Genomic DNA, 27523 nt, shown 5'->3' on the forward strand with positions numbered 1-27523 from the left:
TAATCCATTCCCCCTCGAAGTCTTTCATTTCCTGGGAATGAGCAATTAAGAAGATCAGGATTATTTTTTTTTCCCCTCTCTGCAAAGCTTTGTCACGTGCCCCGTTAAACTTACAGCAAGTTACAAAGAAAAATACCTCAAGGAGGGTTTAGATGCTCTTCAGGATTTCCAGATAGGGCACCCAGCATCTTTGCTTTGCCCATGTGCCCAGTGTCCTGGAGCTGATAGGAGGGGAGAAAGGACAAAAAAAGTGAGGAGGTGGGGTGGAGGATGGGGGGAGGGGGGGGGGGTGGAGGGGGAGACGAATACCAAGTGCTCAGGCAAAACAAGAGACACAACGAGGTCCCCCACCCCTATGCTTTTTTTCCTTTCTCTACCTCCAGTATAAGATGTACCATCCCTAGGCAGGGCAATATTTAAGAGGTGGTTTTCCCCTCCAGTTTTTCCCGCTTCTAAGCTGGTCACCAGTGTGTGTGCATGCATGTATGGGCGCGCATAAGCGATAGAGGGAGCTTACCTACGAAAACTGGTAGGCACCATCTCTGGGGATTTCTGCTGCCAGGTAAGATTTGGCTTTTCTTCTCCTTTTTGTTGAGTCACCTTTTAGAGAAGATGTCCTTCAGCTGGGTTCTTTGGTCAACAGTCTCTGTACCCGTCTCCTGTGTCCACCTACTCTGGCAAGTGCAGCTCCGGCGCCTGCGGGCTGACACACAATAAAGGCATGTCTAAGGAGGCTTACTGCAAAGCGGAGGAGTTTCCAGTGGGGGGAAGGACTTTTTTTTTTTTCATTGCCTGGAGTTTGAATGAGTGGAGGGACGCTTCGGGAACTGCCTGGCGGTGTCTCATCCAGCTGCCTGCATGCTCAGGGACGGGCTCGTCCTTGGACCTGACCATCGGGCACAGCCCCACATGCCTGTCTTTGGGAGGGTGAGTGCCACTGCTGCCCGAGCTGTGTCACAGGTGAGTTATTGGGCATGCTTTTGGTAGGGTAGAAAGCGGAGCCACCAGAGAGGCGTCCCACACCCCAGGCTGCTGGAGGCAGGAACGCGAGGAAAGGTCAGCGGTCCAGCTGTGAGCCCAGCTGGCAGGCAGGGAGGAGGTGTGAGCGCGGCCAGCAGCCATCTTTTGGGCAGAGTGTCACCCACCTGGACTTACTCAGTTGTTGTGGGTGTGATGAAGTTTGTGAGGATCCCTTCAGTCCAGGACACCCACTTCAATGTATTTCCTTCCTGTTAGAATAACTGGTGATCAAATTCTGCCCACTGCTTATTTCAGTATTCCCATAAAAGGCAATTTTATGGTGGAACTCCCTTGATTTGATTTGATTCTTCCTAAGTGTGGTGGTAGAACACCAGGTTCTTCCCTCCTTTAGCTTCACAGAGACTAAAATGTCTCTGCTTTTGATGGCTCCTGCTTTAGTCCTGTCCAAAAGAATATCTGTTCTCTACATCTAGTTTGGGGGTGATGGTGTAGAATAAATTAACAGAATTAGACTCTGTTTTCCCTTATGTACCTACTCTTCCTTGATTATGATGCAGTAGAGCAGCTTTTGGGGGGACAGAAAACTGCCTTATGCAATGCTTTCTTCAGTAGCTTGCTTTCTTAATCTCTGTTAAAAGTTACGAAACGGATTTAGAAGAACTAATCCATGAAAACTCCACTGCTTAGGTGTCTTCAGAGAGCCTTGAAGTTTTCAGAGTGCTCTGCAAGCTTCAGAAGATGTTACCTGTAATTAGGAAATACTGCTTAGGTATTAAAGGTCCCTTCCAACCTAGACGATTCTATGATTCTATAAAGGAAGAGAAAATACATTGTCTATGAATATACATTTAACTGTTTATGCTTTGGTAAACTTGGTTTTGTTCTCCCCATATGATTATTTGCGTATATAACAGCTGAATATCTTTACTGCCAGAAAACCTGCATTTAGGAAGATTGTATGCAGGTTTAATAATAATGACTGATAAAACCAATTAATATATTTTCATCACTGCAAGTACTATGTGGTAAAGATACATGCTTAAACCAATAAGCAAACCTAAATCTAAACCTTGTGCCACGGTAATTGTTGCTCAGGTCTTATTCTCAAACTGTTAGTGAGCAGATAGAATGCACTTTACCCGTATAATAATATCCTTTCATTTAGGACTTGGTCTTCCAATAGATCTAGCTTTAAGACATTTGTGTGTGTGTGCATATGCATCCAAAGGTAGACGCTTCTTCAGTCATACATGTGTTAGATCATGTAAAGAATGTGGGATTCATCTCAGCTGTGGGCACGCGCGCGCACACACACACCTAAATATGGGAAGAGATGCATGGAGGCTGGTAGATACAGAAGGCTGGAATTTAGCACTGTGACCATGAGCGGGTTGAATTTGGCCCAGAGTGTTTCGGTGGTGATGAGGTGACTGCATTTATCTTGTCTCTTTAAAACACAAGATAGAAAATAGAGAACAAGCTCAACCTTTCTTAAATGATCAGAGTGCCACAGACTGAAGTCTGGTTCTTTGTTGAAGAAGCCAAACCGGTCCGGTAATCTGATCTCAATGAAATATGCCACTACACAGGATTATGTTTTGTTGGCATTCCTGCCACATCTGGGAAGGAAGAGCTGACACAGACATCTGTCCTCCTATTTCATGGCACTGGAGAAATACTGTATCCAAGATATGGCAAAAACCTAAGGCTGTCACTGTACCCAAGCCAGTAAGACATCATCCTTACTGGCCCGGTACCTGCTTGGATAAAACCAGAGCTGTCTCTGACCTCCCAACGCAGTTGGCAGCGTATTACGAATACGCCCAGCACAATACCAACAGCACCAAAAAGTATTTGCCTGGCATCGGGCAAGTCTGTGATTGGAGTGAAACACTTGTATTCATGCTGGTTGCACAAAAGAGGAAAGATTTAAGCTAACATTGCGGTGGGCTGTGGTACCGCTGGGCACACTGCTCTGCTCTCTGCCTTGTGTTCGCAGTTTCCCTCAGAGGCGTTGTCAGGGCAACGGAACTGATGAGAGGTATCATTGCAGGTTTGTCCGGGCCAGAAAACTACTGACCTCCTTAAAACCATGCCATAGGAAAAACTGGGGATACTTAAAGCCTGTGAAACTTGTATGGCTATCAGTCCTTCCTAGCATGCTTCCGTTTGCCATACAGAGTCTGATAAGAAATGGTAATATTTTTTATATCGCTGAGTACATTTTGTGTACGTACTGCCGTCCATTTGAGACCTGTACCGACTCAGTGTGACATGAACTTCTATGGTGCCGCCAAGCATCGGCGTGTCAAACTATACCTCCACGGCATTTTGTTTGTTTGTTTGTTTGTTTGTTTTATCAACCCTGCGTATGGGGTGCAGCGGAGGATACTGTGCAGGCCCCCTGCTCCTCTGCTGGACTAGGTCGTAAGTTTTCTGCAGCAAGCACAAACCATTCTTCCTTTGTTATTGTTGTTGTAAAAAAAACTGTATACTTATCAGTGCTGACAAGGAAATGCATTACAGTCCCTGTCAAGGCAGTGTCAAAGGTAAATAGTTCTCTTATATGTAGTCAGTAGCTCTTATTTCATCAAAACCCGCCTGGACACCGTCCTGTGCAACCTGCTGTAGGTGACCCTGCTCTGGCGGGGGGGGTTGGACTAGGCGATCTCCAGAGGTCCCTTCCAGCCCTGACCATTCTGTGATGCGATGAAGAGATCTCAGTGAAAATGTTGGGGCCGCAGTCTTTTTGCCCGGTCCGTATGCGAACAGAGCCTAGGCAATATTTGCATAAGCAAATCTTAGCATCTAGATATAATTTTGTTATTTTTTATTTACATTTCTGGAAGCACAAGTGCATACCGCACAGATCCTTGGGAAGCCATGAATACATGTGTATGTACATGCATACATACATATACATAAAACCATATATATATTTAATTTATGTAAGATCTGCATCTTTAGGCAAACATAAAAGAATAGGAACTTCTCCTATTCGTGTTTTCAGCCCGTAGTTCTATAAAACATAGTGCTGCTTAAAAGTGAACACAGAAGCTGATTTCATAAATATTTTCAGATCTGATTTAGAGATTGAAATTAAGAACAAAGTACTGCAGTATGTAAGTAGAGATTTAAGAATTACTGATATCTTTTGTTCTCAAAGTGCAGTATTTAAGTTTTCTTTACTTCTTTGTATTTACCTGCAAAGAAGCAAATTCACATTTTTCCTGTAACAATTGACCACTGAGCCCTAAGGCCCTATCTAAAATGGTAAAGGGAACTAAACCTCTTTATTCTTGTGTAACTCATTAGCTAACATCAGACGATTAGAGCTAATGTTTCAATCTAAAACAATTCAAGTCCCTCATTAACAGGGCTAGATTTCCTTTGATCTAATTACTTAATGTCCCAGATATATGGGAAATTCAGAGATCAGCTCTGAGAAATCTCTGTAGACACGGTCACATCTAGAAACGTGAACTTACAGATAGGCTCCAGAAATCTTGTTTAAAATGTTAACAAGCCTCATTTATTCTGCTGGTAATGCTTGGTCAAATGTTCAGTGAAATCACATTCATGATAGCTAGAGAATGAAGATGAAGATTGTTTGCTAAGTATGATTTAATCTTCATTATTATAGGCAAGTGGATTGCAAATTTCCATAATTAAACATCCAGTGCACCGGTCAGATTCTGTTGTAAAGTTTGATAATTGCTGTTGTAGAGGAAACAGTACAGCGGGGTGTTGCTGTCATGTGACGAGCTTTTGAGGCTGAGCTAATAGGATGCCCATTTAAAATGTTCTCCATATTTTCTGGTTTAGAGACAGGGGACATCATCATGGAGATTTCATCAAAAGAAAATACTCATTTTTTCGCAAACAACACAATCCTGCCAGTGGACCGATCTTCATTCAAATCTGAATCTTCCGCATCCAAGGAAAAACACTCGTGTTGTGGAGGTATAAAGGTAGAGTAAGAGTTTTTGAATATTCCAGTAGGGACTTAGAAAACCTCTTTTTTTTTTTTTTTACTGCGATCTAACCCTTTTGCAGTTCTGGTTATGTCTTGACGAGTCAGTACGAAATTATTAAAGATATTTCTAAGTCACAAAAAAGTCTGCTTCATATCTGTATTTGCCTAATGTTTGGCAATGTTCAAATATAACGTGTCGGTTGAGGCTTGCATGTTACGAGATCTTCAAGGGTCATCCTGAAAGGTCACTATATCCTTCTTATTGCACCACCCTCTTTTCCTGAAGTTGAGTACAGAGCATCGGCAGACAGGTACCACAGGCAGCTGTTAGTACGGATTGCTTTTTTAAGACTGTAGCCATGGTAGTCTTCTGGGCTCTGAAAGATAATATGTATATTATGGTCCACATGTGCTTTGTTATTAAAGTATTATTGTAATATTCCTGATTTGAGAGAGCGCTGCACGGGGTGACTTTTAAACAAACCTACAGAAGTCTCACCGGTATATCTGCATTTCTCTCACCCATGAGAGGTGCCTCCTTGAGGCAATGGCAGCTCCCCGCTTTAAGCCTCGTAATGTAGCTGCACCGACCTGACGGTAGGACCGCTACACCTCGGAGGAGCATTCCTGCCTGCGTGGAACAGCGGGGTACAGGAGGCAGTGTGATGCTTTGCCTCCTGTCTCTACCTGCTTTCCGAAGGCAGGCTGGAAAATGCTGACACTCTTTAGGGTGAGGTCTCAATAAATCAGCATACAGCTGCGGGATGAGACAATTTTGAGTTGTACGGAAAATGAGTCTTTAGCCTTGCCCAGTTCTTTTCATCTCACGCAGTCTTTATTTCTGTTGGTTTTTGTCTCAGACACACACACATATCTACTAGTCCAGCTCTCGATACAGTCAATGACTTCAGCAGTAGTTGACCTGAAGTCCATCAGTTATGCAAAGCAGTTAAGATATTGTGGGATTAATTGAGTCTGATGACTGCTGTAAAAATATATTGATTCCTGAATCTTCTCCTTGATTTTTTCTGGTCCTGTAAAGGCCCAGAAATGGAGTCCTGTTTTGAAATAGCAGATGAAATGTATTAATTAAAGGTGTAGCATAATAGTAATTCTATCATTGTTCCTCCATTTGCTGCAAAAATAATCCGATTCCCTCATTGAATAAACCTTCAGTCACAGATTAGCCAGTCAGGAATCAGCTTATTAGCTCCAAAAATAGAAAAGAAATAATATTGCAGCTCAGTTTCTTTCTGTTCAAAAAATTTGTGGCTTCTGGGAACCCAAACTGATTTGATTAACCTATTCCTGTTGGGACTTAGAAAACCTCTTTTTTTTGGGTGAACTAACCCTTTTGCAGTTCTGATTATGACTTGGTGAGTCAGTATGAAATTATTAAAGACATTTCTAAGTCACAAAAAAGTCTACTTCAGCTCTGTATTTGCCTAATGTGTTAGCAAAACAATATGCAGATTCAACAGGTTGTTTTTACCAATTATCACTCTTCCCCTGTGTTAAAATTGCCTTTATTAACCAGAAAGACATTATGAAATATTTACTTACAGTCACTGACAAACCACAGAAGAATGTGAAATCATGTGCACCTTTCTGTCCCAGCGCAAAATCAAGAGCACTTTTTTCCACCACTGAACCTCTGTCTCCGGCTCCCTCCTGGGACAGGGGCAAACCCAGTAGAAAAACTTGTGCTGAAGAGAGACAGAGTTGTTTGAAGTTCTAGTTTGACCTGTATGATTTTCCTGTGAAAAACCATATTTGCTTTCACATTGCTATTTAAAATCCAAGGGCATAAATACACAGAAAACGTACAATATTACAGCAATCTTTTTACTAGAGGGCTTTTTGAGAGCCCTCAATGCAGGAAATAAGAACCAAATACTGTTTCTTTACCCACAAGTGCTTCTGAAAGAGGAATAACCAGCACTGGATAAAGTGTGTTGAATGTGACACAGAGATATATTTGAACCATAATACAAGAATTTGCATTCAACGGTGATGCCAGTGTTATTGCCAGTGTGCCTTGTCAAATGAGATGTTGTAAGGAGTGTTGCACTGGAGGTGAGTACATTGCTTCAGAGCACCGGCTTACTGGAAACGTGATTGCTCAGAGAGCAGGACTAAGGAGCAGGACAAGGGTCTAGACCTCTCTTTATACAAAAAATTACTGTGTCTTTTTCAACTTCTGGTTTAGGGTTTGGTGGGGTTTTTTTAACAACTTTTACAAAGAGCATCCCTATATATTCAGTCAACACAACCGTATCTGAAGGTAGAAAGCAGTGTTGTGGTTTCCATGACATGGTGCGTTGACTATCCCTGGAGCTTGTAAACTTAGTAAGCCTGCATTTACTGAAGGCAAATTTAGGCAATAGCTCTGCAGGACTGAAGCAGTTGGTGCTAAGGACCCTGCACTCCCGCTCTATGCCTTTCAGGGTGGGGAGATATTTCAAACCAGCTCCAGGCTTGTCCCAGAGACTGAAGAGCCATTAGCTGTTGAAGTGAATGTAGTGCTCCTCTGGAGCACATCTTCCAGTTGAATTTCATGTAAAAGGGATTAAATCTGCACATTTGCAGTATGTACCAAAGTGCAGTGAAGGGGGTGGGAGTTTCATTTCCAGAGCCCGCTCCTGAGTCAGACTAACACACTAATACATCTATAGCCATAGCTAAGAGAAAACAACTGCCTCTACAGAACAGAAGGGTCTCCCTCAGCAAAATGCAGCGTGTGCTCAAAAGAAAATGTAAGTACTGGAGCTGACAAGAAATCTGGCGGGGAAAGGATGAGCCTAGAAGAGAATTGCCAGGCAGGTCACCGTTCAAGCCATGCGACCGTGTCACAGGTGGCAGAGACTTCTCTCTCTTGGCCACCCGGGGCTTCGGTGGGAACAGCTTACCAGAACGGGGCTCTAAAATCCGGCTGTTTGCAAAAGCCTATGTTAAAAAATGCCCAAACAGCAACTCACCTCTCCACCAAGCCATACTTAACATTTACCCTTATTGTTATTGTGTGAGATACCCCCTCCTTAGAGACATCAGGAGGGTGATACTTGTCTCCATCTTTCAGAGCATAAGCAGCTTTGGCATCTACCTGAAATTAGCAATGGCTAATAGCAAGTTCATTTTATATCATTACTGCTCAAAAGAAACGGACAAAGAGGCAATCTAGCGTTTCATAAAAAGTAGGAGATATATTGATGTGGTTATTTGGGAAGAGAAGAAGTGGGAATGTAAGAATTGTTTAAAGGTAATTCATAAAATAAAGCCTTCTGTACTGCCTGATTTTAATCACTGTCAATTTCCTTCACAGATATTTCTTGGTGCACTGTCTTTTGTTTATTTTGCTAAAGCACTATCAGGAAGTTATCTAAAAAGTACTATCACACAAATAGAAAGAAGATTTGATATCCCTTCCTCTTTGGTTGGAGTTATTGATGGCAGTTTTGAAATCGGTATGTGCTTTAGAAACCCATTTTTGCTTTCGGAAAAAAAGCAGGGATGCAATTTGTTGTGGAAAATGATTGTATGAACCCCCTTGAACCATTAAAACTCAGCAAGATTCACGTAGTAAAAATGAGCATGATTGCCAGTATGATTACATTGGATAGGATGTTTGCTAATAAAAGCAATTCAACATAGTGCTAAATATTTTGTAATTTGATAAGCTTAGTGTCTGACTGATTAATACTAATAGAAATTTTGACTGTTGAATGAGAATTTGCCTGCACAGATTTCTGCTTTCTCTTTCTTTTGTCAGCGATCCACCTCCCCCACAAATTTTTGCCCTTTGTGGTTTATTAAGCAGCAAGAGTACAAATCTTGAACTGTAATCTATGTTCATTGTCCAGTCCATCCCTTCTCTCTTGCACTAAGGTTTTCAGCATGACATTGCCACTTGCGATTTGGGATTACTGAATTTATCTTGAATGGGGTTGAGTGCACTGTGGTATTCATGGGAATGAAATCTTGGCCTAAGTGTATAAAGCTTTGATTCCTTCTTTTCCTGCTTTCCTAGATATTATTCTCTTCAGCTCAAACAGGCCTCCTCTTTTCCAGCTGCTTATCCAAAAGCTTATGGTCTTCTTATCATGGAAGGCACTGGGCTTCTGTAAGAATGCCTGGAAAGAGGAAGAAACACCAACCCCACGCGATCAGCCCTCTCCCCCTGAAATTGCTGCCTATACCACACATTAGCCTTCATTATTTTAGGGGATCTCCTATCGACAAGCTGTAAAACTCAGTTTTCCTTTTCTACTTTCAAAGGGAACCTCCTAATCATAATTCTTGTAAGCTACTTTGGAGCGAAGCTTCACAGGCCAAGAATAATTGGAGCAGGCTGCTTAATTATGTCAGCTGGAACATTCCTAATTGCGATGCCCCAGTTCTTCATGGGACGGTAAGTGCAAAGTGATCAGTATTTTCTGACTGGGCTATGCACACTGGATGTTAGCCTGCTGAAATATTTAGGTATTGATTGTGAAGATGCCCATAGAAATAGATGTATGTGGGATGTGGTTACTCAATTTAGTATTTGTTATGAAAAGACTTATTACTGCCGAGCAAACAATTTAACATATATGTTCCTCTCAGTTGTAATCAACTTATCATTTTATTGGTCTGGGATCTTGATCAGCCACATTTTGACATGATTTAAGAACAGTTGAATCTTCTAGTGATGAAGTGGTGACTAACCTCAGGAAGACAGTCTGGGTATCAAACTCAAGCCAGAGGATACAATCACTGTCTGATAATGTCTTAGTAGGGATTCATGTATCATAGCAGACCAAAGTGCGTGTTAAACTGAAATACATCACTGTGGCATAGAAAGAACCAAAGGGACAATTTTCACGTACTACTGCAGTATACACTGATTTCCACTTATCCCCTGTAAACCATCATTGGCAACACTGGATGCTGATGAAATCTGCATTTTAGTGCTATGGGCCTATCTTACATGGCAGTAACAGATCTGTTTGCTTTTTCTTATAAGTTGGGACAGTAAAAAACAACTTTGGTTTATAAACAGATATAGGTATGAAAGATTCCCTTCCACCATCAACTCGACTGTTAGCGTCTCTCCATGTCTGCAGGACAAAAGCCAAACGCCACTCTCAGCCTTGGAAAAATCTCATACAAAAATAAATGCAGGTGAGCATGATCTCTTTTAAATGTTGTGAAAAGCATGCTAAAATACATCAAAAGGATAGTTTATTAGAATGCAATAGTTTATTAGAATGAAAAAAAAAATAGTAAATGGGAATCAGATAAATCTTTCCCACAGGAAAGCCAGATCTACTGGTTGGGGCAAATTTTTTAAAAATAAATATATAACTGCCACTACCCACTGCCAAGATGATTTTTCAGCCTTGCTGTCTCCTCCAGCAACTTTCTGCAGCTTCTTGGCTTGCATGAACACCAGACAATCTCCCATGGGGACCTTGGAAAGTCATGGTCTTCCCTCTGCCAGGAAAGGTGCCTTTGGATCCTCACCCCATAGCTGCTTGGGTCTCCCAGCCTGCAGAGCCCCCTTCTTGTTTCTCTCCCTGCTCGCTGACCCCCATTTGCACACTTGGAAGATGTCTCCCCTCTGTGTGAGTTGAACTTCTTGTGGGCAAGGAGCCTTCCTCCCCGATGCCCAGCCAGGAGTAAGATGTGGATGAGCAAATCAGTGTCATAAAATGGATGTGTGTTTGCATCCTTGTGCTTGTGAATTAGATGTGGCTGGTACTGCTCACTATCAACAAAGTTTCCTGAATCTTTCCATTAGGAGATCCCAATTTTGGTTAGAAGGAAGTGAAAAGGGTTTCTAAAACAGGATTTGGCATCAAATTTATAAAACTGGCCAACTTCTAATATCATAAAATCATAGAATTGTGTAGGTTGGAAGGGACCTTTGAGACCACTGAGTCCAACCATTAACCTAACACTGCCAAAACCACCACTAAACCATGTCCCTCAGCACCACATCTACACTTCTTTTAAATACCTCCAGGGATGGTGACTCCATCACTTCCCTGGGCAGCCTGTTCCAATGCTTGATAACCCTTTCACTGAAGAAATTTTTCCTAATATCCAATCTAAACCTCCCCCGGCACAACTTGAGGCTGTTTCCTCTTGTCCTATCACCTGTTATTTGGGAGAAGAGACCGACCTCCATGTTGCTACAACCTCCTTTCAGCTGGTTGTAGAGAGTGATAAGGCTTCCCCTCAGCCTCCTCTCGTCCAGGCTAAACAACCCCAGTTCCCTCAGCCTCTCTTCATAAGACTTGTGCTCCAGACCCCTCACCAGCTTTGTTGCCCTTCTCTGGACACAGTTCAGCACCTCAATGTCTTTCGTGTAGTGAGGGGCCCAAAACTGAACACAGTGACGAGTTCAGGGGGACAATCATCTCCCTGTTCCTACCGGCCACACTACTCCTGATATCTTTGACTGAAGCAGTTAGTGTTAAGCATGTGTTCATCTCAAACTGATTGAGTTAAAAATGCCATCCCCACCCCCACCGAAATATTTTTCACAGTTTTCATACTGGTTTTACCATATTAGAAGTATTTTAGAAGTCCTGTGCATTCAGTGTCAAAATGTTATGAAAAACACATCATTGTTGTTTCTCTCTTGATGTATCCAGGATGTGAAAGAGAAGCAGGCTCTTCCATGTGGATCTATGTTTTGCTGGGAAATCTTTTGCGTGGAATAGGTGAAACTCCTATCCAGCCTCTGGGAATTACATACATTGATGATTATGCCATTGAAGAAAACGCTGCCTTATACATTGGTAAAATAAATAGTTCATTTATTTTTCCTAATGGATTTTACCCTAGAGGAAACTGAGTCATTCTGAATAATCGAATGAGTGTTATTGAATTAACTTGCCCTGATTGTTTTGTTTTCATCATTTCCAATATTAAAGTTTATTTAACAGTCATGTACACTCAAGGGACCAAGTTCCCTTTTAATTATACCAGCACAGTTCCATTATCTTAATTTGAGGAAAGAATTTGACCTTAGGTTCCTGCTGTTACCCTAATCTTCCTAATTCTTCTGGATGTGGACTGCTGAGCCCCTGTGCACATTCAGTTCTCTGCAAAGTGATAAAAAACATGTACTCTTTTAAGCACTTAAAATAGAATTTCGGCAGGCATTCAAAACATTCCTGCCAGATTCAGGTAGAATTAGAGACAATAGTGCTGAAGTTCTGAAAAACTGGTAGCGCTGTTTTCTTGTTGTGTTCATTGTCTGAAGATCTCTGCACATTCACCTGGGATATTACCAAAAATTCCTTCTGCACCAGCATCCTGCCTTGACAAGTTTCCAGCCTGGCAAAAGGCAAAACCTCAGGTTCTCTCTATAAAGGATTCGGTCTTCCCAGATTTCCAGATCCATTTTGAAAATTCAAAACATGTAGAAAATTTTTCTGAGGGTGCATTGAAACATGTTAATATGGGGTACCGAAACAAAGTGATTTTCAGCCTGTTCAGGGCCCACCACAACTTAAAGTGATCCGTTAACATAAATAATTGCCTTTTGCTTTTCAGTTACTTTAATCTAGTCAGCTAAAGAGTTTCTAGCCATCATAGATTGGTGTTATTATTGAGTTGAGACCATTAATTTGCCTGACTTTTTTTCCTTTGGGTTGAATTTCATTCTTCAGCTGGACAACAACAAAAATGTCAGTGTCAATGTAGTGGGGGAAATTTTATTGTTGGATTTTTTTCTTCCTGAAAATGTTCTGACTTCTGTAACTAATGTGCCAGAAAGCAAAGGTCGGCTGAGAATTTTAAGACTGTATCACTTGTTACCCATCACATGTCATACTTTGGTTTTAGGTGCAGTGAGAACCAGTGCTCTTTTTAACTCAAAAGAGTAACTATCCCCTGTTTTCTATTGCAGGCTGCATACAGACAGTTGCAATTATAGGGCCAATATTTGGCTTTCTTCTAGGATCCCTGTGTGCCAAACTTTATGTTGACATCGGCTTTGTAGATCTGGGTAAGTCAGAAAACTCAGATTTAAAAAAAAGAATCAGTCAGGCTCCAATACGCCTATTTTAGGTCAAGAACTAGTTATCTTCTAGGCATAAGGGGCTAGTGGGGTAGAGCGGGCGCTTTATGAAATAAAAAGGAGGACAGCAATGCATGCCCCATGCAGAAAAGGCTAGCAAGAAGGCTGTGTATCGAGGAAGTAGGAGGCCTGACTCTTCCTCAGCCCCAGCAGATCTGCAGCTGGTGCCTCCCAAGAGATGCCCTGGTGAGGAGTCTCTGGGACCAGGAGGAGACAGGACTGAGGCTGAGGACCCTGCCAAGAGCCCTGTGTGTGTGCACCTTGTAGTACATTGTCATTGCCTGGGAAAGAGGTCTTGCAAGGGATACCAGGGCTCTTGATTCCCTTCCTGCCAAGAAAACAGCCCAGCTAGGAGCAAAAATTTGCCCACCGGACTATCTCACGCCCTGGTCCTTGCAGCCTCCCTGGGGACATGCGAGTGGCATGGTTGGAGACCCTGTGGTGTCAGGGGACAGCTGCTGCTGTGTCACAGGTATCAGCAAGTCCTTATTGCAGTCCCACAATTGCTCCTCTAACACTGATAGAGACACACGGCACAGTTAAACCCGGCAAGAGGTGGGGGGTGAACTCCTCTGGAGAAAGTCCCTGCAAAATCACCTTCCTTGTTATTAGCAAACATTTCTGGAAATCATTTATTTGTTTCTCCTTTTTTTGACTTTCTTCAGACAGTATCACGATAACTCACAAGGACGCTCAGTGGGTGGGAGCCTGGTGGCTGGGTTACTTAATAGCAGGCGCGATTAGCGTTCTGGCTGGCATCCCCTTCTGGTTCCTGCCAAAGCACCTCCCAAAACCAGAGAACAGAAAGGACTCCAGTACCTCTTCTGAGCAGTCGAAGTTCATCACTGAGGATAACAAGGAGCAACACAAATCTTATCAACAAGTGAAGATTGCCGAGATGGCAAAAGGCACGTCACTGGAGTTTCTTTCCTCACTGTTGAGTCTCTCTCTCTCACTAGCTTTTATACTTTATGTTTTCTGAGGCCATGTTTTAATGGCCTCAGAGTTACTTTTTGCCCTCAGGTGTCATTCTCCACCTAACTAGTCTGTATAAAAAAGGGTCATAGAATCATAGAATGGTTTAGGTTGGAAGGGACCTCAAAGATCATCGAGTTCCAACGGCAGGGGCACCTTCCACTCAACCATGTTGCTCAAAGTCCCATCCAGCCTGGACTTGAACACCTCCAGTGATGGGGCATCCACAGCTTCTCTGGGCAACCAGTTCCAGTGTCTCACCATCCTCAGAGTAAAGAATTTCTTCCCAATAGCTGTTATAATCAGTTATCTTCCTAATAGCTAATCTTTCAGTTTAAAATTGTTACCCCTCATCCTATTGTTACACTCCCCCATAAAGAGTGTCTTGTCACTGTTCCTGTTGTATGTAGAATTTCTCCAGCTGAGATTTGTAAAATTATGCTAGTGGCCCAGCAAATATCATGAAACTCTGCAAAAATTTTTCATTCCCGGATCTTGACTGTAGCAGAAGTGGGAGTCAAAAATATGACAAACTCAGTTTCTGCCAAACCTTTTTCTTTAAGGTCATTCCTTAGAAAAACACATACAATATCTGATCAGATGGGCACAGGCTAGACACAATGTTTTAGGGGATATCTGGATTTAGACATGGGCTGTTTTGCACAATTACATTTCCTTCGTCCTACTTTGACAAAAGCATTTTCCCCCAGTACTTGAATCTATAAATCAGTATGTCTGTGCTTACTGTCATCTGTGCTGAGCTCCCTCTGCGCCCAAATTAAGCTAAAAGATGCTGTGGCTCTCGAGGACACATAGAAACCAAATCAGTCCTGTTTTATGATAGAAAGAAGATATATAAAATAAGATGGCTCTTCTGGAATAGTGATGCTTAGTATTATGCTCCGTCATTCCCCCATCCAGAAATGGGGGATCTTGTAGGAGCATCATGGGACTTCATGGATTCTTTCTGAAATGTCCTGCCATCCTTCTTTGGAAGGTGCAAACATGTTGTGAAGCATTATTCACAGCAGTTATTCTCTCTCTGGCCTGGTTGTCATTTCTGCCGTTTTGTCTTGCAGACTTCTTGCCATCACTGAAGAACCTCTTTGGAAATCCAGTTTACATTCTGTATTTGTGTGCAAGTATCATTCAGTTCAATTCCCTAATTGGCATGGTGACATATAAGCCAAAGTATATTGAACAACAGTATGGGCAAACATCTTCAAAAACTAATTTTGTTATAGGTAATGCTATATCTGTTTCTTGATGCCTTAAAAATTGACATTTTAGCAATGACATATATATAAATATGGGGATTTTTTTTAGAATATGTTTATTTCTTCTCCTTCCTTTTCTGGCTTTAAGTAGTAGCTCATAGAAGGTAAGTTATTTAATTTCTACTTTAGCACTAGTTAGCTCATCAATGTAAGCGTTACTGGAAAAGATTTCACAATTTTACACTTTATTCCTGTTCTACTGGAAATTTTGCAAATAATGTATGTACATCACAAGAGAATAATTGAAAAGAAAACTCATTTTAAAATACTTTACATTACATGAATTTATCATCAGCCAGATCTGATGGTTTCCCATTTATTTCAACAAAATGAAGACCCACTCAGTGAGTGCTAAAGGGACTGACCATAAAGGAGCTGTGGTATTGCCAGTGATTTCTTACTTTCTGAAGAGGTTGGTGTTAAATAAAAGGAAGTCAAAGTCATATCAGTGACCACATGAGAAATTTAACATTAGCTCAGTGCAATGCCAGTGAAGGAAAAACATGTATTTCTGCCCTAATTTTACCCAAGAGCCTTTCTCTGTTGTGAAGTTTGTCTATCAAACCCTCCCATGCAGCACGAGAGAGAGACGCTGCTTCTGCCTTCGGCTATCGAGGTGGCCATTTTTGGAGATGTCTTCAGGGTGGTGAACTTCACTGCCCAGTCGCGGAACCGGCAGGCTTGGGTTCAGTTCCTGAGGTCCAGGGATTCAATAGCATTAGACCGCAAAGAGGTTTACATCCATCCAATACGGAGGGAACTGCCTTGTTTCAGAGCTGCATTAGTTGCACAGCAACGGAGGTATATATATGCAGAAAAGCTGTATTGATCCATTGTGCTATGTTAATTCCTTAAAGATAGAGGCTGGAATTTCCTGGCACAAAACTCCTAAAAGCGAGGAGAAATCTTCAAGCGTAGTCGATGGCCAGAGAAAGTCTAGAAAACAATCCCTACATTCAGTACAGTGCTTCTCCTTGTATTTAAAGATTTTCTGGAGCTAAGCTTTCAGGTATGTGCAAACTGAGTGAGGATTAAGAGCCATCTGATTTCACAAAACATAGGGGCTATACCCAACAGAGAATGTGCGATGGCTTGGCTAGGGAAGGATCCTGCCCGAGTGGCCATCCCTGCAATAAGGTGTTTCACCTCCCTCCTTAACCACTGTCTCCCAGTCCACCCTTGCTAAGAAACAAACAGTGGCTATTTCCCTTTCCCTACCTCTTTTCCTATTTCTTCTTGTTTGGTTTTTAAAAAAACAAAACAAAACAAAACAATTTCTAGCATAATCACTCTGATAGATATCAGAATTGACAGAGCAATTTGAAGCACTATAACACGCAAAAAAAAAATCAGCTGGAGGTCATAAGATGGTATTTCTCAGTAGTCGCAATCCAAGGCACGTGCAAGAAAGTAAAATGCCTCCTGCTGTGATTGTATGATTTTCCTTAAATATGCACGCTTTGCTCCCCCCTCCCCTGATGCCAGTGTCAAGCAACGGAGTTGCCCGCAAGGCTGTGAGACAAAGGCATGAACAAAAGGGGTGCGTAGGGGTGGGCAGGCAGAGTGCGGGTACTCTCTGGGGCATCACACAGCTCCCAGTTCCCATTCCAGTCCCCTCTTACAAGCAAAAGAGAACAGGGGAACCCGTTTGATAGTGACTCTTCATTTACGTATGCTACATTTTGGATGCTGTTTCTAAATCCCTTGCAGGACAACTTTCACGTATGTGTGGAGTGAAAAATGCTGCTCCAGTAAAGCTCCCTGAACCTCACCAGTAACTGAACTGGGCTCGTGTACTCAGCCAAGAATCTGACTCCTGTGTTTGCTAGACAGAATCAGGCTTTTTCTAACATCAAACTAGCATCTCTTCTAAACACTGACTTTTTCCATGTGTACGGGTGGATCAAACGCTGACTCGAGCCGGAAATTTAAGGGATCGCAATGCGCTTCCTAGCGGGCAGATTAGACTCTAATGTCGTAAACTGGTGTTTTACACCATGTCATTTGAAATCATGTTGTAATACTTCCAGCCCCCCGAACAAACTTCTGAAACCTCATCTGCTGTATAAAGACATGTATGTTTTGGTACTGGCTGGTGTTTTGTATACTCGCTCGGCTCAGCACCGCTAGGTGTCAGCGTGAATTAAACGCTGCAAACAGCATACCCAGCCCTGTGGAAGAGGGGAATTTAATGTGCTAGCACTGGCCGGTAAAGCTGGGAAAATAATTTTCAGTAACAATAAAATCCAGCAGAAAGCACTTTGCTTTACTGTGCAGTGCCATTTACCGTGGTCTCTTTTTTCCGAATGGGATTTTTTGGGGTCCTGTTGTCCATGTCTATCAATATGGACGCTGCTTTGAGCAAAGCTGTCCAGGTAGGGATTAATGGTCACTCAATTTTAAATGTTTCCTTCAATGCTCTTCCACTTGATTGCCTGAAGCTTGATAGAAGACAGAGACCATGGGGTTTACCTATCTTTCTGCTGTTGCAACACTCACCTGCGGGAGCATTTCGGTAACTAAAAACAGAGAAATTCCCGAACTCTGTTGGGCTTGGAGGCGATGACATAGCAATGGTTTTCCCCCTCTTGGAGACTTCTCTAGGGGATCATTGGTTTCATGGCTGAATCAAAACAGAAAAAACATGTCTTGCTCCAGGTTTTGTAACACTGTAGGTAAAACTGAATTTGCCCTCTAGGACTGAGCAGTTCAGGTTCCTCCTGTCAGTGGAAAAGGGAAGGAGAGGAGCTGCCCTGGAAAGCCAGAGTGGGGCAGCCCCAAAGAGTGGCCCCTGTTGCTCCTACTGATGATATATGGGTGAAGAACACAGGGAAGATCTATAGCAAAGCCCCAAACTGTGCAGTGGGACTGTGGCTGTCTTGGCTGCCCCAAGCAGCACAATACCATAGGTAACTTCTCTGTGCCCAGAGCACCTCTTGTGAGAAACAATGCTAAAAGTATTTGAATTAAGACCACAATGATCCCTCCACCAACAACTAACAGTGTTAATCACCTAGTAATCACCTATCTTAAGAAATTGGAAGATCATCATCTAAACCTTATACATAATCTCTCTGTCAAAGAACTAGCAAAGAAACATTTCCCTGGGACCAAGCTTTAAAAGCAGTCCCAGCACCTTCGTAGGAACAATCCAAGTCTGGACAAATAAATGCCCCAACTGAAGTTCTTTCATATTTTGTTGCTTCAGCTTATTGCTGCTGCTGGTTTTGTGGCTCAGAAGGATAGCCCATTGAGCTGGGGTTTTCATTAATACAGATTTCTCTGTTTGATTTTAGGTCTTATCAACATTCCTGCTGTGGCCTTTGGCATATTCTCTGGGGGACTGATCATGAAAAAGTTCAGAATCAATGTTTTAGGGGCCGCAAAACTCTCCCTGGGATCATCTTTCTTTGGTTACCTTTTGCTCCTCTCATTATTTGCGATGGGCTGTGAGAACTCGGATGTGGCCGGACTGACCGTGTCGTACCACGGGTATGCTGGGAAGGGCACGTTTCAGCATAAAGTGCTATTGCAAACCGAACTCCTTCCTCATTTTATTCCACAAAGTATATATTGTTGAAAAAAGAATGACTGACCTAAATATGCTTCCCAGAAATTTGATTCGAAGCGGTAGAAGCCGCTCCATCTATTCCAGTGGGCATTGTGTCAGAACACTTTCGTGATTGTTGCCTTCAGCCCAGAGGGGTTTATGCCACAAGTGCAGATTATTTTTCTGATTACTTTTTAATTATTATTTCCATGGGACCCACCCTTTGAGCCCAGAGATTTCTGGAAATGTGAGGAGCTCAGTAGGGGGTGTGAGATTCAATTAATTGTTCCTTGCCTCTATGTGCTGCTGAACAACCCATGGCATTTAATAGCCTGTGAACCCAAAACTTGAGGATTCATGGATTAACCGTGAGTGAGCCATGATGTTAACCACGAGGTACACCTGAAGCTAGCACTTTTTGGTCAGTTTTGCCCGTGGTATTACTCTGTAAAGCTCACTTTTTGGGAGGAGTTTCTGGCATCGACTCCACAGCAGCCCTAGGAGCTGCTCCGCTGGTGACTTCAGCAGCAGCTGGCCGAAGTTGGCAGACGGCTGTTGTGCAGGGTATCAGCCCCTCAATCTGGATGAATCCCATTCTGATCATTTGCTCACTGGCTTCTACAGCGACCGTTTCCCATGAGTAACTCACTCCCCTCTTTGTCCCTGGAGTAATCAAACTTCTTTGTCCAGTTTTGTTAAAACTGAATCAAGCCTCAGATAGCTAAAATCTTAGAAAATCTGAGGAAACGCATGCATAGAAATTGTTAGCTGTCCCCCTTGATAAAGTAGGTACTATCTCATAGTAGGCGGTGTGATATTGTGAAAACCTTTTGATAGCAGAGAAATAAGAATTCACGCAGCTGCATGGATGTGAAGAGACACCACCTTAATGGACTACAGAGAGCAGGTCTGGCAGAGACTCTAACCCAGGATTTGATAATGATTTCTTCCACATCTGCTAGAAGGCATCATTGCAATTTCTCTTTTCCCCCAGAACTAAACAGACAGCTGATTACGAGCAAGCCCTGTTTTCAGAGTGTAACTCGGGCTGCCTATGTTCCAAGAACGACTGGGACCCCATCTGCGGGGAAAATGGAGTTACCTACATTTCTGCTTGTCTCGCCGGCTGCCAGGCGTCCAACGGCAGTGGGAAAAACACCGTAAGACAATCTTTCGTTTCCGTATGTGACGTGGTAGTTTTCCTAATACAACCAGTTCTGTCAAAGTAAGTGGATTAAAATTGAGTAAGGCATGTTCTCTCCAGCCATAAACTCCTCAGGTTTTTTTTAGCAATCTGCCACCCACATTTAAACCTTTCTCATTTGCTATTTCCAGCAGAAATCTGAAGCAGTGAATGTAGAGGGGGGATTTTTTTTAGCTGTTGGCTACTGTTTAAAAAAACTCACTAAATAAATTTATCAATAGTAGATACTTTCTTTATACATTTTTCCTTCAGTGAACAAGCCTTCTCCTTTTGAAAAACATTTTCCAGTTTGGATTTAAACTTTCGGCTATGCAGAAAAGCATGACGTGCAATTCCTGAACATCCACTTCTCCACTCTTTAGGTTATCATACGCCTTTTCCTGCTGTCTTCCAGGTATTTTTTAACTGCAGTTGCGTGGGAACCTTGGAATCGCCTTCACGAAGCTCCTCAGCTGTGGTGGGACCATGTCAAAAAGGAAATGAGTGTCCAAAAATGTTTCTGTATTTTCTGGTAGTATCGGTTATCACTTCATATACTTTGTCAGTAGGTGGCACACCCGGATACATACTGCTTCTAAGGTAAGAAATCATTTCTGCAAGCATTACCAAATGTTTTCAGGGTGCTTTGACATGCGTAACAGGATCTCTTTCCCCACCTAGTATTGTGAAATGTTTTCAGCTATGCAAGGTGGCTTTTAAAATTTATTTTATTTTTACTATTGAAAGGCATCCTCATAATTTGAGAATGGTTTTTCTACCATTGAAGCAGCAAGGTGCTTATGATTTTCTCTACCAGCAATACCTTTCTGGTTTTAAACATGATACAGCAGACCTGGTTATCATTTATACCATTCCAATTCCTGTAAAGCCTTTTACATTACCCGAGTGATATTAAATCGCCTCCATGCAAAAGGAAATTAGCTCCGCACCTGCCAATGTGTGCACAGTTTCTTCACTTGCTTTGGATACCGATGCACAGCTACACAGAGGTGATCTAACCCAAAGCCTCTATATACACTCAACTCTTCTCCTCTAGCCCATTTTATTATCCTATATAGTTGTTCTGTCCCAGATTTCTCTCTTCAAAACAGAGATAGATTTAGCATGCTTTTTTTTTTTTTTCTGTCATAATAATCACGGGTTTATTAAATGTTTGTCCCAGGAGATTGTTCCAATACATATTTAACTGCTGGAACTATTTGTCCATCACCGAGTGTAAGCTTTTAAGCTAACTTTAGAAAGTGAAAAAGGACTATAATACTTCCAGCAATTAATCTGGATTTTTGTCAGCTTCTTGTAATTTTTGGATTCTAAGAGCTGCTCCACTCTATTTTGGAAAGCTTTCTTTCTCAGTTCCTCTTTCCAAATTATTTCCAGATGGGTACATTCTACTTCTCAAACAAAACAACAGTAAATACAGTTTAAATAATCTTTATTATTGTTGTGCTTTTTTACCCCTAAATTCTCTTTGGTTTTGAATGAAATTTTCTGGAACAGGCCCCATCTCATTGCCAGCGTCTTTATATCCCATGAAAAAAGCCAGTGCTAGAACTGCCTGAATATAGGCCATATGGAAAAACCTAAATCAAGAAACGTAACTTCAGCTATAGTTCCAGCACAGTCCTTGAACCAGGAGTAATATTCACATAGAGACTTTCAGAAATGGCTGATGTGAGGATCCTTTCCCACTCCCCGCCGCCAAACTCTGCCAGAGGTACATGCTTTAAACCATATAAGCTGCGTAGCTTCTCCCACCCACCTTGGAGGTTTACCATTGAGGACTGCAAAAACACATGGCGGCGTCTCTCTCTCGCTCTCTCTCTCTCCAAGGAGTCACTCCCAGAAACAATCGTATTATAATCCATTTTAGACAATTTTTACTGAAACTTATGCACCACTGAAACTGCCCATGCACCACGAGGAGGATGATTCACGAGTTGAGAGCCTGTAGCAAAGCCTCTGGGACTTCCACCAGATTGCTCTCTGTGGTTGCTTCTGACACAGGGGGAATTTTTGTTGTACAAATATGGGCATAGGGTTGTGCAGAGATGCAGTTTCCTTCCTCTTTCCCTCCGCATGATGTCCCCTCTCTACCCATAAAATATATGGTAGAAAATGTACAGATATGGTACTACACAGAGCCTCAAAACTGTCGTTGCCATACTCAGCCTCCTGCTTTCCATCTTCTCGCCACTGCAGAAATGTCTGGCAGGAGATGTTCATAGTTGAACATCTAAGAGCTTGAATCACACAGAGTTGCCTGGACTCCTCAACCCTAAGAACATGGTCTCAGGGGACTTAATACTTAATGGATTTATTTAGAAAAGCTTAGAGAGGTTTTCAACAGCGATAATAAAACATTTTGTTATATGAAATCAGCAAAACAGCTTTATTGGTTCTGCTCCAGCGCTTTTATTTCTGTTGAAAATCATTTTACTTTGAGAGTCCTTTAATTGAAACTGAGAAGTTACGTATTTTTCTACTGGATTGAAGGCACCTGAACCTGACGTGCAGCTAAATAAATCATGTTTCAGTAAGTTCAATCCTTTTTTCTTTCTTTCTTTTTTTTTCTCTACAACTGACCTGTGGGCACAATTCCACTTTAAGCTTACACTTGATTTTCTGAAATCCATCACTGACTGGTTTTCCCTGACAATCTGTCTGAACTGAAAGTGCGCTTCTGTTCCCAGAAAGAAAAGAAACGCTTTTTGAAAACAAATAGTCCCAAGGTCAAGTTGCAGACTTCATTAGGTATTTTTTCCAGTTATCTGTTTTTAAAATTTATTCAGTATTCAGTCAGCTCTGATAAGATTCCAACACTTATGCAAGCTGTTGTTTTCACATGAGCAGATATCGTTGCACCTGCCACGGAGCACAAATACAGCTAAATCCCTAAAAGCCTATAAGATTTAGTGACATTTACTTCAAGGGTTTACATGACTGAAATCATTGAAATATGCTTACAACTAGTGACCGAGCCATTTGCTGATACGTCTTTTTAGTGGTATTAAACTAATGACAGGGAAAGCCCTGAAGTTTTGGAGAAAAAAAAAAAAAAATCCTGCAATTCAGATAGCTGTTGTTCAAGTACAAGCTATTAATAGCAGGTGATTAGGCAGTGAAAAGGAAGTCTCAGATCTCCCTGAGAGTTTTGGCTCTCACTCAGGATCTCAAAAGACTCCTGTTTCCGTGCGAAGACAATACAAATGCTTGAACATATTTTTTTTTTCCATCTGAAAAAGATTTTTTTTTTGCAGGATATGAAACCTATGGAACACATAATAAATATCCAGCTATCGGGTTTATTTGCCACTTTTTGCTTTCTATGCCCTCACATTTGGTTCACAGGGCTTCTAAGCCGAGGCTTGCTTGCGTAGCATGTATCTGACAGGAGGGCAAAACACTGTTCTTCATGCTCAAAATCATATTACATTCATGCCTGCATACATTGCAGGGCCTGTAAAAGCTACAATAGAACAGACTGCATGATGGTAATCCATGATCAGGGCATTAGAGAATTAAGCACTCTGATTACAAAATGAGATGAACACAACGTTTTTTTGACCGTGGTACTTCAGTGTTGTTTTCCATAGATGTCCTTCACATCCTTTTCCATTTTCACTAAATTAAAGGAAGATGACCCAAATATCATTTACAATATGGGTTCTTAATGCTGTTCTGGCGGCTACATTGGGAAACGATAAAACATCACTAGTGGGGAACAAAATTGCTGGTTCTGCAATGTCTTTATGGCTTTTAAAAAGTATTCCTGATGACATGAATTTCTGCAGAAGATGAGTCCATCCTAGTTCAGAACACATAGATTAGACCTCCACAGTGCTATATTTATCCATAGTGACAATTGATTTTCAGTCCTATTTTTTTTTTCTTTTTATATTGAATAGAATGACTGCGACCACAGGGAGTTTTGTCGATTACCGTGATACACATGTGTTACTCACCCTCTATATCTAGCATGTCCCAGTTTAATCATGTGACTGTGACCACTGACATGCTTAAAGTAAAGCATGTACTCAGTTTCTTGCTGGATTCGGTATTGTAATAGGCAACCTGATACGTGCTGAGTGAAACAGCACTCTTGAGCAGCTGGTGAGGTTAGCTGCAGGTGAGTCCTTCTCATTTGAGTGGCTCCTTATACACCCTGCTGCTAGCATGGATGTGAAAGGCAGCTGTTCTCCTGCCTACCACTGCCACCCTCCTAGAAGAGCCAGGACAATGACCCAAGGCTGGAGCAGGGCTGATCTGAAGCCAGAATGATGCTGGCCCCATGCTGCAAGATCAGAAAAGTTCAAATGCAAATGGTCTGTTCTGTTAGAGAACAGCTTGGAGAAGGTGTGATCCTGATCCTAGATAGGGTGCAACAAGTGCCTAAGTTCCTTATACTAGCCTGGGTCATGGTCCACAATTGCAGAGACTATTTAACTGAATAAGACTATCCAATGATGCATGATTTCACAACCAATTTTCTTGTCCTGCATTGGTAACCCCTAAGTGGTGGTATTATCTGAAAATGCACAACCGTCTTAAAATGCGATATTGAATATAGATGTTCAGAATTCCTAGATACTATTCTGATTTTATCACATTATTTACGTATTTCTGTAATTCTGTTAAAGTCAGTGTCAGTAAGAGGAAAAAGTCACGTTTCTTCCCTTTCTCTTGCTTTCTATTTGTGTTCAAATTATCCAGTCAATTCTTTATTTCTATTCAACATGGGTGTTTTTTTCATTTTTAGATGCATTAAACCACACTTGAAATCATTTGCGCTTGGTATCTATACCCTGGCAATAAGAGTACTTGGTAAGTCCAGTTCTACTCTTGGGTCTATTTTAATGTACTTCTCACTAGTCATTTGTCCTATAATTAAACTTTGGTTGTTGGAAAGAACCATGTCTAAATGACAAGTTAGTATTATATGATTTTTAAAAAAGAAACTAGGAAAAGAGTTGGAAAAAGGAAGCAAATCTGTAGTTCATAGATCTTATAACTGTCTTTGGTATAATAAAAATGTATACTGTTACTGTCCATAGAGGTGGCAAGTGATCCTTCAGACTATGAAGCTAACATCAAAATTACTTCCTGTCTCTCCTTATGCAACAAGAAGCATAACAGAGCAGCTATGGATCAGAATTTGTGATCATTTTTCAGGCATATTTTCACTAGTTTCTAAGGGAATTAATCTAAGTACAGGTGTGCCTGAGGGCAGGGTTCACTGCAGCCTTGTGGTAGAGCCACTTGTAAATTTTCTCTAAAACCAAAGGTACTGTGAGATGTTGATGAGCTGGGAACTCTAAAATCCTCCAGGTGTTTGTAGAAAAGGTAATAATTAGCAAGAAGCAAGTCACTTATTTAAATAGAGCAGACTTCGATGAGCTGGATGAGGCAGATGAAATGACATCAAAACAAGCTGTTGGTTGCTTTCTCACACCTTTGCAGGCCAGGAGTTTCCCTCCAGGTTTACTTTCTTCTCCAGCAACCATGGGTGTCTCCCCAGGGTGCACAGGACATCCTTGATGTCCTCATTAGCACCTGAAGAAAGGCTTTTCCTTTCCATCACCCACAGGCACTGCAGTATGTTTTCCCCTGCCACAGTAGGATCTCAGGGTACCTGTAGGATACTTCTTGCCCCACTGCAGGCTCCCAGCCCTGCTGTCTCTCTCCCTTCTCACTCCCCCAGCCAAAAGACAAGACACACGCACACCGCCAATCTGAACAGGCTCCATCACTCTCAAGAAAGGAGAAGTATCTCCTTGTTTTTTTTTTTCTGGAGGGGTCCTGCAGGGTGAGGAAACCAAGCCATGGCCAGCACTCCTTCCGCTGACTTCCAAAGGCTTTTTGATGTTCAGCTGTGTTTCCTCCCCACCCCGATTCCCCACAGGGAGGAAAGGGCAGTGTGTGCCCCAACAACATAAGGCACGACTTCTCGAACCAGCAAACAGCGTGGGAGTGTCATTGCTGTTCGAATGTATTATTTAATGTCTTACACGACCATGTCTCTAGAACAGAACTGATCAGCCTGGAAAGTAACCTTCTTGCCTCTATTTATTTGTTAAATACACCCAGCGGGAATTCCAGCCCCAGTGTATTTTGGAGTGGCTATAGACACCACTTGCCTGAAATGGGGAAGCAAAAGATGTGGGGGAAGAGGAGCGTGCAGACTCTACGACTCCAGCGCACTGAGGTAACGCTCTTCTCCATTTGTTCTTTAGCTTGTGTTCTTTAAGTATATCTACACCTGGCACTGGTAGGAGAATTTCTGTCAGAAAATTTGAGAGAAAGACTTGATGCCAAATGAAAGAGTCTGACTATTAATATTAACAATAATGCTCGGGTTTAGGCATTCTCTTTCTGTTTAGCCTCTTTTTTGGGGGCAGGACATCTTATTTCAATATCAGCTGTAAATATTTAAGTCACTTGATTTTTTGCCCAAAAAATATTCAGTTAAAACCTCAATTTTGTGCTAAAGCTTCCCCTATTTTTTAACAACTCTGCTGTGAGATTGTGTATGTGCAAGTAAATAAATAGTAGATATAAGTAAAAGGGCTGTTAAACCTCATCATTGTTCCACGTTGGAGCTGGACCACAAAAAGGAAGGGAAGGGTGCCACAAATCACGCTTGGCTTATCTAGAGGCTTAAGTGCAGTGTTGTCTTTATCATTTTATTGCCAGAGGTGAATAATTATCTGAACTGCGTTAATGAAAGGCATTACCAGAAATGGAGAATGAAATAACAATGGTAAAAAGAAAATGAGAGAAGAGGTTGCCCTTTCCCTCACCCCCAGGAAAAAACATGAGGGGAGGGTACCTCTCATTTTGAAAATTTGAAGAAAAGAACAAAAGCTCAATTGGGACTCATTACTAATAAACCATAATGATGTTATTGTTGTGGCTGTTGTTGTTACTGTCATTATGCCTGTAAAGCAAAAATACCATCAAATGGTCTTGGTATCACCGATACTGTTTATGAGGCAACCAAAAAATAAATTCATTGCCCTAGAAATATTACTGTTATTCTCACTGAAGCACATTGGGGTGGAGGAGGTCAGTCAATGCCTGAAACGCTTTCTTGGCCACAGACCACACAATACCTGACCTAGGTGAGCAGGCAAACTCTAATCTCCAGGGTCATCACTTTGCTTGAAGAGCTTTCTTACTCAGCCTTACCGCATGAAAATATGTGTCCTTGATGCCTTCTAGTCGTATGTTGCCTTTGAAACAGGCTCTGATCAATCATTTCTCTCTCAGGTACGTGTACCTGGGGCTGACTTTGGTGTTGGGCACGGTGTCCATTTTCTTCAGTGTTGCTGTCCTTTGGGTTCTCCGGAAAAGGTCTTCTCCACAAGATGAGACCCTCTCAGCCAACGGGGAGAGAGGCACCTGTGGGACAAAGAGCAGGAAAGATAATTTTGTCAATAGTGACCATTTAATTCAGACAACTTACTGGCCAGAAAAGGAGACTAGACTTTAG

General features: G+C 42.0%; 1 protein-coding gene across 1 annotated transcript; it reads left to right on the plus strand.

Moving 5' to 3' along the window:
- Positions 1-477: 477 nt before the first annotated feature.
- Positions 478-27523, plus strand: LOC309680557 (solute carrier organic anion transporter family member 1C1-like; the record flags this gene model as incomplete). Its single annotated transcript, XM_082494200.1, has 15 exons — positions 478-562; positions 4807-4952; positions 8280-8421; positions 9233-9365; positions 9996-10117; positions 11596-11742; positions 12858-12956; positions 13694-13936; positions 15083-15247; positions 18577-18772; positions 19825-19990; positions 20429-20613; positions 24791-24855; positions 26119-26236; positions 27301-27523. 15 exons carry the CDS (start codon positions 478-480, stop codon positions 27521-27523), a joined length of 2235 nt encoding a protein of 744 aa, XP_082350326.1.

Source organism: Vanellus vanellus (assembly GCF_965231255.1).
Source record: "Vanellus vanellus genome assembly, chromosome: 1".
Classification (NCBI taxonomy): Eukaryota; Metazoa; Chordata; class Aves; order Charadriiformes; family Charadriidae; genus Vanellus; species Vanellus vanellus.